At 45.8% G+C, this 13,900-nt stretch overlaps 1 protein-coding gene across 1 annotated transcript in view; it reads right to left on the reverse strand.

Moving 5' to 3' along the window:
• LOC120025101 (MAM domain-containing glycosylphosphatidylinositol anchor protein 1-like) overlaps positions 1-13,900 on the reverse strand; it is a 325,046-nt gene that overhangs the window by 173,038 nt on the left and 138,108 nt on the right. The window contains exon 4 of the mRNA XM_038969534.1: positions 11,809-12,005. Coding sequence (XP_038825462.1) covers positions 11,809-12,005 — 197 coding nt within the window. The remainder of the gene's footprint in view (positions 1-11,808; positions 12,006-13,900) is intronic.

Here is a 13,900-nt window from a genome sequence, read left to right on the forward strand (position 1 = left end):
GGGAGATGTTGTTGTCCTGGCACCACATGGGCAGGTCTCTGACCTCCTCCCTATAGGCTGTCTCGTTGTTGTCGGTGATCAGGCCTACCACTTTTGTGTTATCGGGAAATGTAATGTTGGTGTTGGGGTCGTGCCTGGCCGTGCAGTCCTGAGTGAACAGGGAGTACATGATGGGGCTGAGCACGCAGCCCTGAGGCGCCCCTGTGTTGAGGGTATCAGCGTGGCAGATGTGTTGTTACCTACCCTTACCACCTGGGGGCGGCCCGTCAGGAAGTCCAGGATCCAGTTGCAGAGGGAGGTGTTTAGTCCCAGGGTCTTTAGCTTATTGATGAGCTTGGAGGGCACTATGGTGTTGAACGCTGAGCTGTAGTCAATGAATAGCATTCTCACATACAGTTGAATATGGAAGTTTACATACACTTAGGTTGGAGTCATTAAAACACATTTTTCAACCACTCCACAAATTTCTTGTTAACAAACTATAGATTTGGCAAGTCGGTTAGGACCGCTACTTTGTGCATGCAACAAGCAATTGTTTACAGACAGATTATTTCAGAAAATGATGTCAAGGACTTTAGAAGCTTGTGATAGGCTAATTAACATAATTTGAGTCAATTGGAGGTGTACCTGTGGATGTATTTCAAGGACTACCTTCAAACTCAGTGCTTCTTTGCTTGACATCCTGGGAAATTCAAAAGAAATTAGCCAAGACCTCAGAAAAAAATTGTAGACCTCCACAAGTCTGGTTCATCCTTGTGAGCAATTTCCTAATGCCTGAAGGCACCACGTTCATCTGTACAAACAATAGTACGCAAGTATAAACACCATGGGACCACGCAGCCGTCATACCGCTCAGGAAGGAGACGCGTTCTGTCTCCTAGCGATGAACGTACTTGTAACGGCTGTCCTCCTCTTCTTCATCCGAAGAGGAGCAGGGATTGAACCAAGGCGCAGTGGAGTTTGAATACATAATGAATTTAATGACAAGACGAAAAAACACGAACTTGACTATACACTAACAAAACAAATAAACGGTGTAGAACAGATCTGAACGACGGACTCACATAACACACGAGAACGCACGAACAGGGAAAAAGCCTACACATAAATGACACTTAACAAACAAACCGAAACCAGTCCCGTGTGGCGCAACGACATACACAAACACAGGAGACAATCACCCACAACGAACACTGTGACAACGCCTACCTAAATATGACTCTTAATTAGAGGAACGCCAAACACCTGCCTCTAATTAAGAGCCATACCAGGCAACCCAAAACCAACACAGAAACAGAAAACATAGAATGCCCACCCAACCTCACGTCCTGACCAACTAACACACATAACAACTAACATAAATAGGTCAGGAACGTGACATTACCCCCCCCATAAGGTGCGAACTCCGGACGCACCAGCACAAAGTCTAGGGGAGGGTCTGGGTGGGCATCTAACCACGGTGGTGGCTCAGGCTCCGGGCGAGGTCCCCACCCCACCATAATCCATCCTAGCTTCCTCCCTCTAAGAATGTCCACCCTCTTTTTACCCCCACAAAATCCTCTTAATAACATCACTAATAAGGACAGCACCGGGACAGAGAGATAAATCAAGACAGAGGGATAGATAAGAATATAGAGGTAGATCAAGATAGAGAGGGAGATCAGGATAGAGGGGCAACTCCGGACTGAAAGGCAGCTCCGGACAGAGAGACAGCTCTGGACTGATGGGCAGTTCTGGGTATCTAGCCGTTTCAGGCTGAAGGGCAGCTCATGGCTGACTGACGAATCTCGACGCTCATGGCTGGCTGACGGCTCTCGACGCTCATGGCTGGCTGACGGCTCTCGACGCTCATGGCTGGCTGACGGCTCTCGACGCTCATGGCTGGCTGACGGCTCTGGACGCTCATGGCTGGCTGACGGCTCTCGACGCTCATGGCAGGCTGACGGCTCTCGACGCTCATGGCAGGCTGACGGCTCTCGACGCTCATGGCAGGCTGACGGCTCTTGACGCTCATGGCAGGCTGACGGCTCTCGACGCTCATGGCGCTCTGACGGCTCTGGCTGCTCATGGCTCTCTGACGGCTCTGGCTGCTCATGGCTCTCTGACGGCTCTGGCTGCTCATGGCTCTCTGACGGCTCTGGCTGCTCATGGCTCGCTGGCGGCTCTGGCTGCTCATGGCTCGCTGGCGGCTCTGGCAGATCCTGTCTGGTTGGCGGCTCTGGCAGATCCTGTCTGGTTGGCGGCTCTGGCAGATCCTGTCTGGTTGGCGGCTCTGGCAGATCCTGTCTGGTTGGCGGCTCTGGCAGATCCTGTCTGGCTGGCGGCTCTGGCGGCTCCTGTCTGGCGGATGGCTCTGTAGGCTCATGGCAGACGGGCGGCTTTGCAGGCTCATGGCAGACGGGCGGCTTTGCAGGCTCCTGGCAGACGGATGGCTCAGACGGCGCTGGGGAGACGGATGGCTCAGATGGCGCTGGGGAGACGGATGGCTCAGATGGCGCTGGGGAGACGGATGGCTCAGATGGCACTGGGGAGACGGATGGCTCAGGCCGGATACGGCGCACTGTAGACCTGGTGCGTGGTGCCGGAACTGGAGGCACCGGGCTAAGGATAAGCACCTTCCTACTAGTGCGGGGAGCAGGGACAGGGCACACTGTATTCTCAAAGCCCACTCTATAACTGATGCGTGGTACCGGCACTGGTGACGCCGGGCTGAGGACAAGCACATCAGGATTAGTAGGGGGGGAAGATACAGTTTGTACAGGGCTCTGGAGACGCACTGGTAGCTTAGTGCGTGGGGCCGGAACTGGAGGCACCGGGCTAGATACACGCACTACAGGGAGAGTGCGTGGAGGAGGAACAGGGCTCAGGATACGCACTGGTAGCCTAGTGCGTAGTGTAGACACTGTAGGTACTAGGCTGGGGCGGGGAGGTGGCGCCGGAAATACCGGACCGTGGAGGCATACTGGCACTCTTGAGCATTGAGCCTGCCCAACCTTACCTGGTTGAATACTCCCGGTCGCCCGACCAGTGCGGGGAGGTGGAATAACCCGCACCGGCCTATGTAGGCGAACCGGGGAAACCATGCGTAAGGCAGGTGCCATGTATGCCGGCCCGAGGAGACGCACTGGAGACCAGACGCGTTGAGCCGGCCTCATGACACCTGGCTCAATACCCAATCTAGCCCTACCAGTGCGGGGAGGTGGAATAACCCGCACTGGGCTATGCACTCGTACAGGAGACACCGTGCGCTCTACTGCGTAACACGGCGCCTGCCCGTACTCCCGCTCTCCACGGTAAGCCTGGGAAGTGGGCGCAGGTCTCCTACCTGCCCTTGGCCCACTACCTCTTAGCCCCCCCCCAAGAAATTTTTGGGTGTTACTTACGGGCTTTTTGGGCTTCCGTGCCAGACGCGTTCCCTCATAATCTCCGGTAGCCTCTGCTCTCCTCAGTGCCTCCAGCTGTTCCCATGGGAGGCGATCCCTACCAGCCAGGATCTCCTCCCAAGTGTAGCAACCCTTTCCGTCCAATACATCGTCCCATGTCCATTGCTCCTTCTTTTCCTGTCCCTTTCTCCGTTGACTCCGCTGCTTGGCTCTGGTATGGTGGGTGATTCTGTAACGGCTGTCCTCCTCTTCTTCATCCGAAGAGGAGCAGGGATTGAACCAAGGCGCAGTGGAGTTTGAATACATAATGAATTTAATGACAAGACGAAAAAACACGAACTTGACTATACACTAACAAAACAAATAAACGGTGTAGAACAGATCTGAACGACGGACTCACATAACACACGAGAACGCACGAACAGGGAAAAAGCCTACACATAAATGACACTTAACAAACAAACCGAAACCAGTCCCGTGTGGCGCAACGACATACACAAACACAGGAGACAATCACCCACAACGAACACTGTGACAACGCCTACCTAAATATGACTCTTAATTAGAGGAACGCCAAACACCTGCCTCTAATTAAGAGCCATACCAGGCAACCCAAAACCAACACAGAAACAGAAAACATAGAATGCCCACCCAACCTCACGTCCTGACCAACTAACACACATAACAACTAACATAAATAGGTCAGGAACGTGACAGTACTTTGTTATGAAAAGTGCAAATCAATCCCAGAACAACTGCAAAGGACCTTGTTCAGATGCTGGAGAAAACAGGTACAAAATTATCTATATCCACAGTAAAACGAGTCATATATCGACATAACCTGAAAGGCAGCTCAGCAAGGAAGAAGCCACTGCTCCAAACCGCCATAAAAAGCCAGACTACAGTTTGCAACTGCACATGGGGACAACGACCTTACTTTTTGGAGAAATGTCCTCTGGTCTGATGAAACAAAAATAGAACTGTTTGGCCATAAGGACCATCGTTATGTATGGAGGAAAAAGGGGGAGGCTTACAAGCCGGAGAACACCATCCCAACCGTGAAGCACGGTGGTGGCAGCATCATGTTGTGGGGGTGCTTTGTTGCAGGAGGGACTGGTGCACTTCACAAAATAGATGTCATCATGAAGAAAGAAAAGTATGTGGCTATATTGAAGCAACATCTCAAGACATCAGTCAGGAAGTTAAAGCTTGGTCACCAATGGGTCTTCCAAATGGACAATGACCCCAAGCATACTTCCAAAGTTGTGGCAAAATGGCTTAAGGACAACAAAGTCAAGCTATTGGATTGGCCATCACAAAGCCCTGACCTCAATCCCATAGAAGATTTGTGGGCAGAACTGAACAAGTGTGTGTGAGGAAGGAGGCCTACAAACCTGACTCAGTTACACCAGCTCTGTCAGGAGGAATGGGCCAAATTTCACCCACAATAATTTTGTGGAAGGCTCCCTGAAAAGTTTGACCCAAGTTAAACAATTTAAAGGCAATGCTACCAAATACTAATTGAGTGTATGTAAACCACTGGGAATTTGATGATAGAAATATAAGCTGAAATAAATCATTCTTTCTACTATTATTGACTTCACATTCTTAAAATGAAGTGGTGATCCTAACTGACCTAAGACAGGGTATTTTTACTGGAATTAAATGTCAGGAATTGTGAAAAACTGAGTTTAAATGTCTAAGGTGTATGTAAACTTCCGACTTCAACTGTAGGTGTTCCCTTTGTCCAATTGGGAAAGGGCAGTGTGGAGTGCAATAGAGATGAAGTCTGTGCTAGCAAATCAGTCATGTAGCTTAGCATCTGCTTCATCTAACCACCTTTTTTTTAATCTAGTCACTGGTGCTTCCTGCTTTAATTTTTGCTTGTAAGCAGGAATCAAGAGGATATAATTATTGTCAGATTTGCCAAATGGAGGGTGAGCTTGGTATGCATCTCTGTGTGTGGAGTATAGGTGGTCCAGAGTTATTTTCCCTCTGGTTGCACATTTAACATGTTGATATAAATGAGGTAAAACTGATTTAAGTTTCCCTGCATTAAAGTCCCCGGCTACTAGGAGCTCCGCCTCCGGGTGAGCGTTTTCTTTTTTGCTTATGGGCAGAATGCAGCTCATTCAATGCTATCTTAGTGCCAGCCTCTGACTGTGCTGGTATGTAAAACAGCTACAAAGAATATAGATGAGAACTCTCTCGGTAGGTAATGTGGTCTCCAGCTTATCATGAGAAACTCTACCTCAGGCGAGCAATGGCTCGAGACTTCCTTAGATATCGTGCACCACCTGTTGTTTACAAAAATACATAGACCGCCGCACCTTGTTCTATCCTGACGGTACATCATATAACCAGCCAGCTGTATGTCGATATTGTCTTCGTTCAGCCACGACTCCGTGAAGCATAGGATGTTACAGTTTTTAATGTCCTGTCGGTAGTTTAATCTTCCCAATAACTCGTCAATTTTATTGTCCAAAGATTGCATGTTTGCGAGCAGAATTGAGGGGAGTGGGGGTTTATTCGATCGCCTCCTACTCCTCAGAAGGCAGCCCACCCTCCGGTCTCTCTTTCACCTCCTCCACTTCATGCAGATCACTGGGGTCGGGGCCTGTTCCCGAGGTAGCCGTATATCCTCCACCTCGGGCTCGTCAGAGACGTGAAAGAAGACAAAGGATTCTGCTAGTCCGTGGTGAGTAATCTCAGTCCTGATGTCTAGAAGTTATTTTCGGTCATAAGAGACAGTAGCGGCAACATTATGTAAAAAATGTTTTTTTTAAAATAATTACAAACAACGCAGATAAACAAACAAAAAAACACAATCAGGTGGGGGCGCGTAAAACGTCTGCCTTCTGCTCTGGCGCCATTTTGTCCTTGTTTGTCCATGTCCTTGTTAAACTTTGACACAAAGTAGTTTGTGATAAATAGCACAATACGTTTCATCTGAGTATTTGTTATAGTCAAAATAATCCATACATTATGCTGTGTCCTAATATCATAGAGCAGAGAGAATATATCTGATTAAAGGATTCAACATTTATTTTGAAAGAGACCATCAGCCAAATGAAATATCATCATTAGAATAACAAATCCATCTCTTTTTTTCCATAGATCTCTTTCACTTTCCATTCCCCTCTCCGTCCATCCTCTCTTGCTCTCTCGCTTCCTCCCTCGCCCTATTTCTCTCTGCAGTCCATAGAACTACATAGAGCTTTTCAAACTCTACTTCAATAATGATTTCCAGATAAGCTAGTTCATACTTCATTCCCACGGCTGCCTATTCCACCCGTCTATGCCTTGGTGTGCGTCCCAAATGGCAATATATTCCCTATATAATGCACTACTTTTGACCAGAGCCCTATGGGCCCTTGTCAAAAGTAGTGTAAAATAAAGGGAATAGGGTGCCTTTTGGGATATAGGCTTGGCTGACTGAGTGGGATTTTTCCTGTCTCATTCTTCCACTGTCGTAGCGTGGGAAGAGCTACTCTGGCTAATTGTGCTCTCAGGGTGGCCCTTTGTAGCAGACCATACAGCGATTTCAATTAAAGGAGAACAGAGGAAACAATGCTAGTAGCTAGAAGGGGTCAGGGTTGGGGAGTAATGGATAACATGTCATCTGTTACGTTACCAGCTAAAATATTGTAATCAGATTTCAGATAATTAGAAAAATGTGATGATTACTTCTAGGATTCTCTGACAGGCGAATTAGAAGTGATGGCCTGAGCTCCATCTCCCCTTTTAAGGGAATAACAAGATGCATAGACATTTGTGTGGGAAAAAACGATGACACCTTTCCGTTTTCTTAATGACATTGAAAAAAGGCCAAGTTTAAGTTTGTTCCGGCTGAGCGAGTCTGACCACAAGTCAGAAACCACAATGATGACACACCAAATGAATTTGACGGATTGCGGGAAAAGAGCAGGAATAGGACTTTGTAGGCTATAGTGAAAGCTGTGTCTTCCAATGGTGCGACTGCTGTGGGGATAAAATATTATATGACCAACTTGAATAGACGCTTCAAGGTAAGGACGACAGCAGTGGTGTAGCCTATTTATTTATTTCACCTTTATTTAACCAGGTAAGCTAGTTGAGAACAAGTTCTCATTTACAACTGCGACCTGGCCAAGATAAAGCAAAAGAGTGCGACACAAACAACAACACAGAGTTATACATGGAATAAACAAGCGTACAGTCAATAACACAAGAGGAAAAAAAAGAAAGTCTATATACAGTGTGTGCAAATGGCGTGAGGAGTTAAGGCAATAAATAGGCCATAGTAGCGAAGTAATTACAGTTTAGCAAATTAACACTGGAGTAATAGATGAGCAGATGATGATGTGCAAGTAGAAATACTGGTGTGCAAAAGATCAGAAAAGTAAATAAAAACAATATGGGGATGAGGTAGGTAGATCTTGTATTCCAAGATGGCATAGCAGTCAGACGTCCTTTGTCCTCGTCTTGTCGTGTCCCGTGTATATATATATTTATATATTTTCTTTGCATTTTTTTTTCCTAAAAACTCAACTTGAAAACACTCTCCTGCAACCCGCCTCACCAATTAAAAAAAAAGTATTTTTCACCTCAAATCCACAACAGAAGCTAGCCAGAAGTTAGCCAGTTCACTGGCTAACGTTAGTATTCAGCTAACCACGGTTGGCGGTCATCAGCTATCCTTTAGCTCGAAAAGCTATCGCCAGTTTTGTACAACGCGACTCAGACCAGAGCATACCGGACCAATTTTCTCTCCATATCCCCGGATTTCTACCGCAAGCTCTGGACATTTACACCTGGATCTTGCAGCTAGCTAGCTGCTATCTGAGTGACTATTGGCTAACGTCGGTCCCGGAGCAAACATCAATTATTCCGGAGCTAGCCAGCTGAAGAGTTCCATCAGCCACTCCTGGGCTACAATCACCTATCCGGACCCGCTTTACTGCCGATGCGGAGCCCCACCGGACCTTCATGACTGGACTACCGACGTTATCTGCCCGAGGGAGTTATCCAACTGGCCCCTCCATTGCAACGTAACCTGAACGCTCATCTGCAGCCCGCTAATCGTTAGCTGTCTTATCGGCTGCTATCTGAATAGGTCTATCGGACAATTTTCTTGGGCCACTATAACTATTTTGCCAATTGGATTGGTCCCCTCTACCACACGGTACCCCACTAATCTACCGACGGAAATGCACGAGGTGGCTAAAAACAGACCTCCATCTTCTGCCAGCTTGCTACCCATGGCCCGGCTAGCTGTCTGAATCGCCGCGACCCCTACCAACCTCACCACTCACTGGACCCTTATGATCAATCGGCTAAGCATGCCTCTCCTTAATGTCAATATGCCTTGTCCATTGCTGTTCTGGTTAGTGTTTATTGGCTTATTTCACTGTAGAGCCTCTAGCCCTGCTCATTATACCTTATCCAACCTTTCAGTTCCACCACCCACACATGCGATGACATCACCTGGTTTCAATTATGTTTCTAGAGACAATGTCTCTCTCATCATCACTCAATGCCTAGGTTTACCTCCACTGTATTCACATCCTACCCTACCTTTGTCTGTACATTATACCTTGAAGCTATTTTATCACCCCCAGAAACCTGCTCCTTTTACTCTCTGTTCCGGACATCCTAGACGATCAATTCTCATTTTAGACGAACCCTTATCCTACTGTTCCTCTGGTGATGTAGAGGTGAATCCAGGCCCTGCCGTTCCTAGCTCCACTCCTATTCCCCAGGCGCTCTCTTTTGATGACTTCTGTAACCGTTATAGCCTTGGTTTCATGCATGTTAACATTAGAAGCCTACTCCCACAGTTTGTTTTATTCACTGCTTTAGCACACTCTGCCAACCCGGATGTCCTAGCCGTGTCTGAATCCTGGCTTAGGAAGACCACCAAAAACTCTGAAATCTCCATCCCTAACTACAACATTTTCAGACAAGATAGAACGGCCAAAGGGGGAGGTGTTGCAATCTACTGCAGAGATAGCCTGCAGAGTTCTGTCCTACTATCCAGGTCTGTACCCAAACAATTTGAACTTCTACTTTTAAAAATCTACCTGCTGGAGGTCATTTTGCAGGGCTCTGGCAGTGCTACTCCTTGCACAAAGGCGGAGGTAGCGGGCCTGCTGCTGGGTTGTTGCCCTCCTACGGCCTCCTCCACGTCTCCTGATGTACTGGCCTGTCTCCTGGTAGCGCCTCCATGCTCTGGACACTACGCTGACAGACACAGCAAACCTTCTTGCCACAGCTTGCATTGATGTGCCATCCTGGATGAGCTGCACTACCTGAGCCACTTGTGTGGGTTGTAGACTCCGTCTCATGCTACCACTAGAGTGAGAGCACCGCCAGCATTCAAAAGTGACCAAAACATCAGCCAGGAAGCATAGGAACTGAGAAGTGGTCTGTGGTCACCACCTGCAGAACCACTCCTTTATTGGGGGTGTCTTGCTAATTGCCTATAATTTCCGCCTTTTGTCTATTCCATTTGCACAACAGCATGTGAAATTTATTGTCAATCAGTGTTGCTTCCTAAGTGGACAGTTTGATTTCACAGAAGTGTGATTGACTTGGAGTTACATTGTGTTGTTTAAGTGTTCCCTTTATTATTTTGAGCAGTGTACATACACACGCACACACACACACACACATACTATATATATTTGTATTTATTATGGATCCCCATTAGCTGCTGCCAAGACAGTATCTACTCTTCCTGGGGTCCAGCAAAATTAAGGTAGTTATACAATTTTAAAAACATTACAATACATTCATTAAATAATTCACAACCCACAAAGTGTGTGCCCTCAGGCCCATACTCCACTACCACATATCTACAACACAAAATCCATATGTACGGATGTGTAAATGTTATCATGTGTGTGTGTGCATGTGTCTGTGCCTATGTTTGTGTTGCTTCACAGTCCCCGCTGTTCCAAAAGGTTTATTTTGATCTGTTCTTTTAAATCTGATTCTACTGTTTGCGTCAGTTACCTGATGTGGAATAGAGTTCCATGTAGTCATGGCTTTATGCAGTACTGTGCGCCCCCCAGTCTGTTCTGGACTTGGGGACTGTGAAGAGACCTCTGGTGGCATGCCGTGTGGGGTATGCATGGGTGCCTGTGCTGTGAGCTAGTCGTTTAAACAGACAGCTCGGTGCATTCAACATGTCATCACCTCTTACAAATACAAGTAGTGATAAAGTCAATCTCTCCTCTACTTTGAGCCAGGAAAAATGGACATGCATATTATTAATGTTTGTCGCACCTGACCACACGACTGAACAGTAGTCCAGGTGCGACAAAACTAGAGCCTGTTGGACCTGCCTTGTTGATAGTGCTGTTAAGAAGGTAGAGGAGCACTTTATTATGGACAGACTTCTCCCCATCTTAGCTACTGTTGTATCAATATATTTTGACCATGACAGTGTACAATCCAGGGTAACTCCAGGCAGTTCAGTCATCTCAACGTGCGTGGTATGTGTGCATAGTGTGAAGTGTTCAAGGATGAACACATCACATGGATAAGGTCTGTGTTTGGTATACGACGTACGTTCTACTACGTTATCCTTGCTGCCTATACTTGTCTGTATGACGGTTCAAAGATATTCACTCCAATATCCTTGCTTTGTCCAACGTGATGTGATGAGTGAGCATGTGTATGTTTGTGATTAGGCCCATCATTGGGAGGCTGTATCCCTGTGCTGTTCTATGGGTTGAGATGAAGTGTGAACGTAAACACAATGAAGGGGCACCTGGCACTGGCAGAACAACTACGGCGCATTCACAATAGGTTGACGGTTTTACCCAGTTATATGTGGTGTATAAGCTGTGTGTTTTCCTCATACATCCAATACCTGTGTGTAGAATGGCTCGTAGAAGCACACTGTTATGCTTGCTCTCTCTTTTGGGTTGTGGTCATAGAGATATTTAAAGGACTAGATGGATATAACCCATTTTAGCACGGGCATTGCCATTGAAGACCTAAGACCGCCAGCATTTTAAAGTAGTCAACAGGGTGGGGATTCCGATTTGTTGGGAGCGATCAGACAATGATCAGAGCACCGTCTTCTTCAAATTGTAAATTGGGTTGCCTATAGTTCGTAAATGGCTTTAAGCTATTTCACCGCCATCTAGTGGCCACAATAAATTAATGACAAGATTTGGTTCAGGACCCCAGTACTGCAGGAGGAGGTAAATATTAGCTTTATGTTTTTTTCAAATACAAAATGGACTACTTAAAAATGGAGAGTTCACAGATGCCATAATGGCACAGGTACAAAGATGAGTCCTATATCTATTTCTATGGTTGTGGTTCATTTGTGTGTGCATGTTTATGTGTATGCCGTGAGCCTCTGTCCATACTGTTCTATGGGTTGTGGTGAATTTGGAGTGTGAACTTGTGTGCGGTCCTCTTACAGTACCTGTGTGTAGAGCGGTTCGTAGATGTCCACTCCGGTATCCTTGCTCTGCTCTATGGGCGTGTTGCCACGTTTCCAGATGAAGCGGGCTGGGGGGTTGGAGTTGACCGTACAGCGCAGGAACACCGTCTTCTCCTGGTAATAGCTCCCGCGCACATCACTGATGGTCTGGTGCACTGTCAGCACTGGTTTGTCGAGGTCTAGAAACACACACACACACACACACACACACACACACACACACACACACACACTTTGTCAATATCAAGAATATGTTTCTCCAAATACTATACAAAACTCCATCAAGGTTATGTAAAGACCTTCACAATGGTTACACTGTACTACGCAGTCTCCACCTACTGTACCGTATACATTACTGAGACACTCCACAAATGAATCAGGAAAAAATCTACACTACAGGGTTACCTGCCTATATAGGTGCAGCAGGAAAATGTGTGTGTGTGTGTGTTTCCGTGCATGACTCAGGTAATTTTGGCTACCTTCTTGTGTTATGTACTGTAGGAGCAGTCCTCTACAGATGCCAGATCTTAATTCGATCATCCTGTTGTTGCAGGATTTTTTCTGCACTGTAGGAAATGCAAGCTTGTAGTGTATTCAAAGTTTACAAATTGGGGCAGCCCACCGAACACACAGGATCATTTTTGCTCAAGTCCCTGACATTGGTCAATGTTTATCCTTGAGGCCCCCATTATTAGCCAGGTAATGATAATTTTGCACCCAAAAATCAGGCTAAAAATCTGTCCGCCCGTTTACAAATGCTTCGAAATGCTTTTTTGTAATTTCCACCAAAAAATATCAGACTTGATTGTCCATAACAAAACATTTATCAACCCCTACAAAAAAAAAGGCTATTCATTATTCGCCTTACTGTTATCCCGAAAATAAAACACACTGGTTTCAGACCACTATCCCAGGAAAGATTGTACAGTTAGATGGCTTCTCTTCTTCAAAAGATCGAAGAGTACAGTATACAATGCATTATCTCTCTTTCCTATCTCACACACACACACACACACAGAATACAAACGTATGTATACTGTGATCATGTGACAGATCATGTGACACTTAGTTAAATAAAGTCCACCTGTGTGCAATCTATGTGATTTCTGAAGGTAATTGGTGGCACCAGATCTTATTTAGGGGCTCCATAGCACCGGGGATGAATACATATGCACGTACCACTTTTCCATTTTTTTATTTTTTTTAATGTACATTACATGACATCCAAATAAAAATCCATTTAAATGACAGGTTGTAATGCAACAAAATAGGAAAAATGCAAATTAGGGATGAATACTTTTGCAATACACTGTACATGTGTAGCCCAGCTAGCAAGGACCTAGACATCTGACTACTGGTGGCTATGAGTCAACATACTATTGTAGGCACAACAGAATATCACAAACTCTCTTAAAATGTGTCTAACTGCCACTAATGTTACATTGTGAGGCTGCAGTCAAATGTCATATTATGCTGTCTAACGGGAAAGTTGGAGAGGGGGAGAGAGAGAGATTTTGACAAGCCTACTTAATTTTTCTTGTCTTTCCTTCTGTCTGTCTTTCTTCCTCTTTTTCCACTGTCTTCTCTCTCTCTCTCTTTCAATCTGTAATTTTGTACCTTTTTCTCTTATCTCTGTATATCTCCCTGTCAGTGTAATCTCCCTATTTCCAGTGTGTTTATAATTTCAACAGCTTTCACGTCCATGAAAGAGTCTTTCCTCTATATCCCTCCATCGCTCCCACTGCTACCGTATCTTAATTTGACCCAGTTTCTCACAGCAGGAAAATAATCCCGCAGCAACAGGGAATGTGAATTATTATGTTGATTATAATTAATGGACATTTTTTGAAGGGGTTTATACATTTTTTGTGAGGGCAAATCAAGTCTGAAACTTTAAACTAGAGATTACAAACTTCAGAAGCCTTTTTAAACCTTGAATACGATACAAACTGTGCAGGAAAAGTATTGCAACAACAGGATGATCAAATTAAGATATGATCTATATGGTGACATTGGGCTCATTTGATGAGGACTGAGGAAGTTAAAGGTTTGTGTGTGTATATATATATATATA

The sequence above is a fragment of the Salvelinus namaycush genome, chromosome 30, assembly GCF_016432855.1.
Source record: "Salvelinus namaycush isolate Seneca chromosome 30, SaNama_1.0, whole genome shotgun sequence".
NCBI classification, from domain to species: Eukaryota; Metazoa; Chordata; class Actinopteri; order Salmoniformes; family Salmonidae; genus Salvelinus; species Salvelinus namaycush.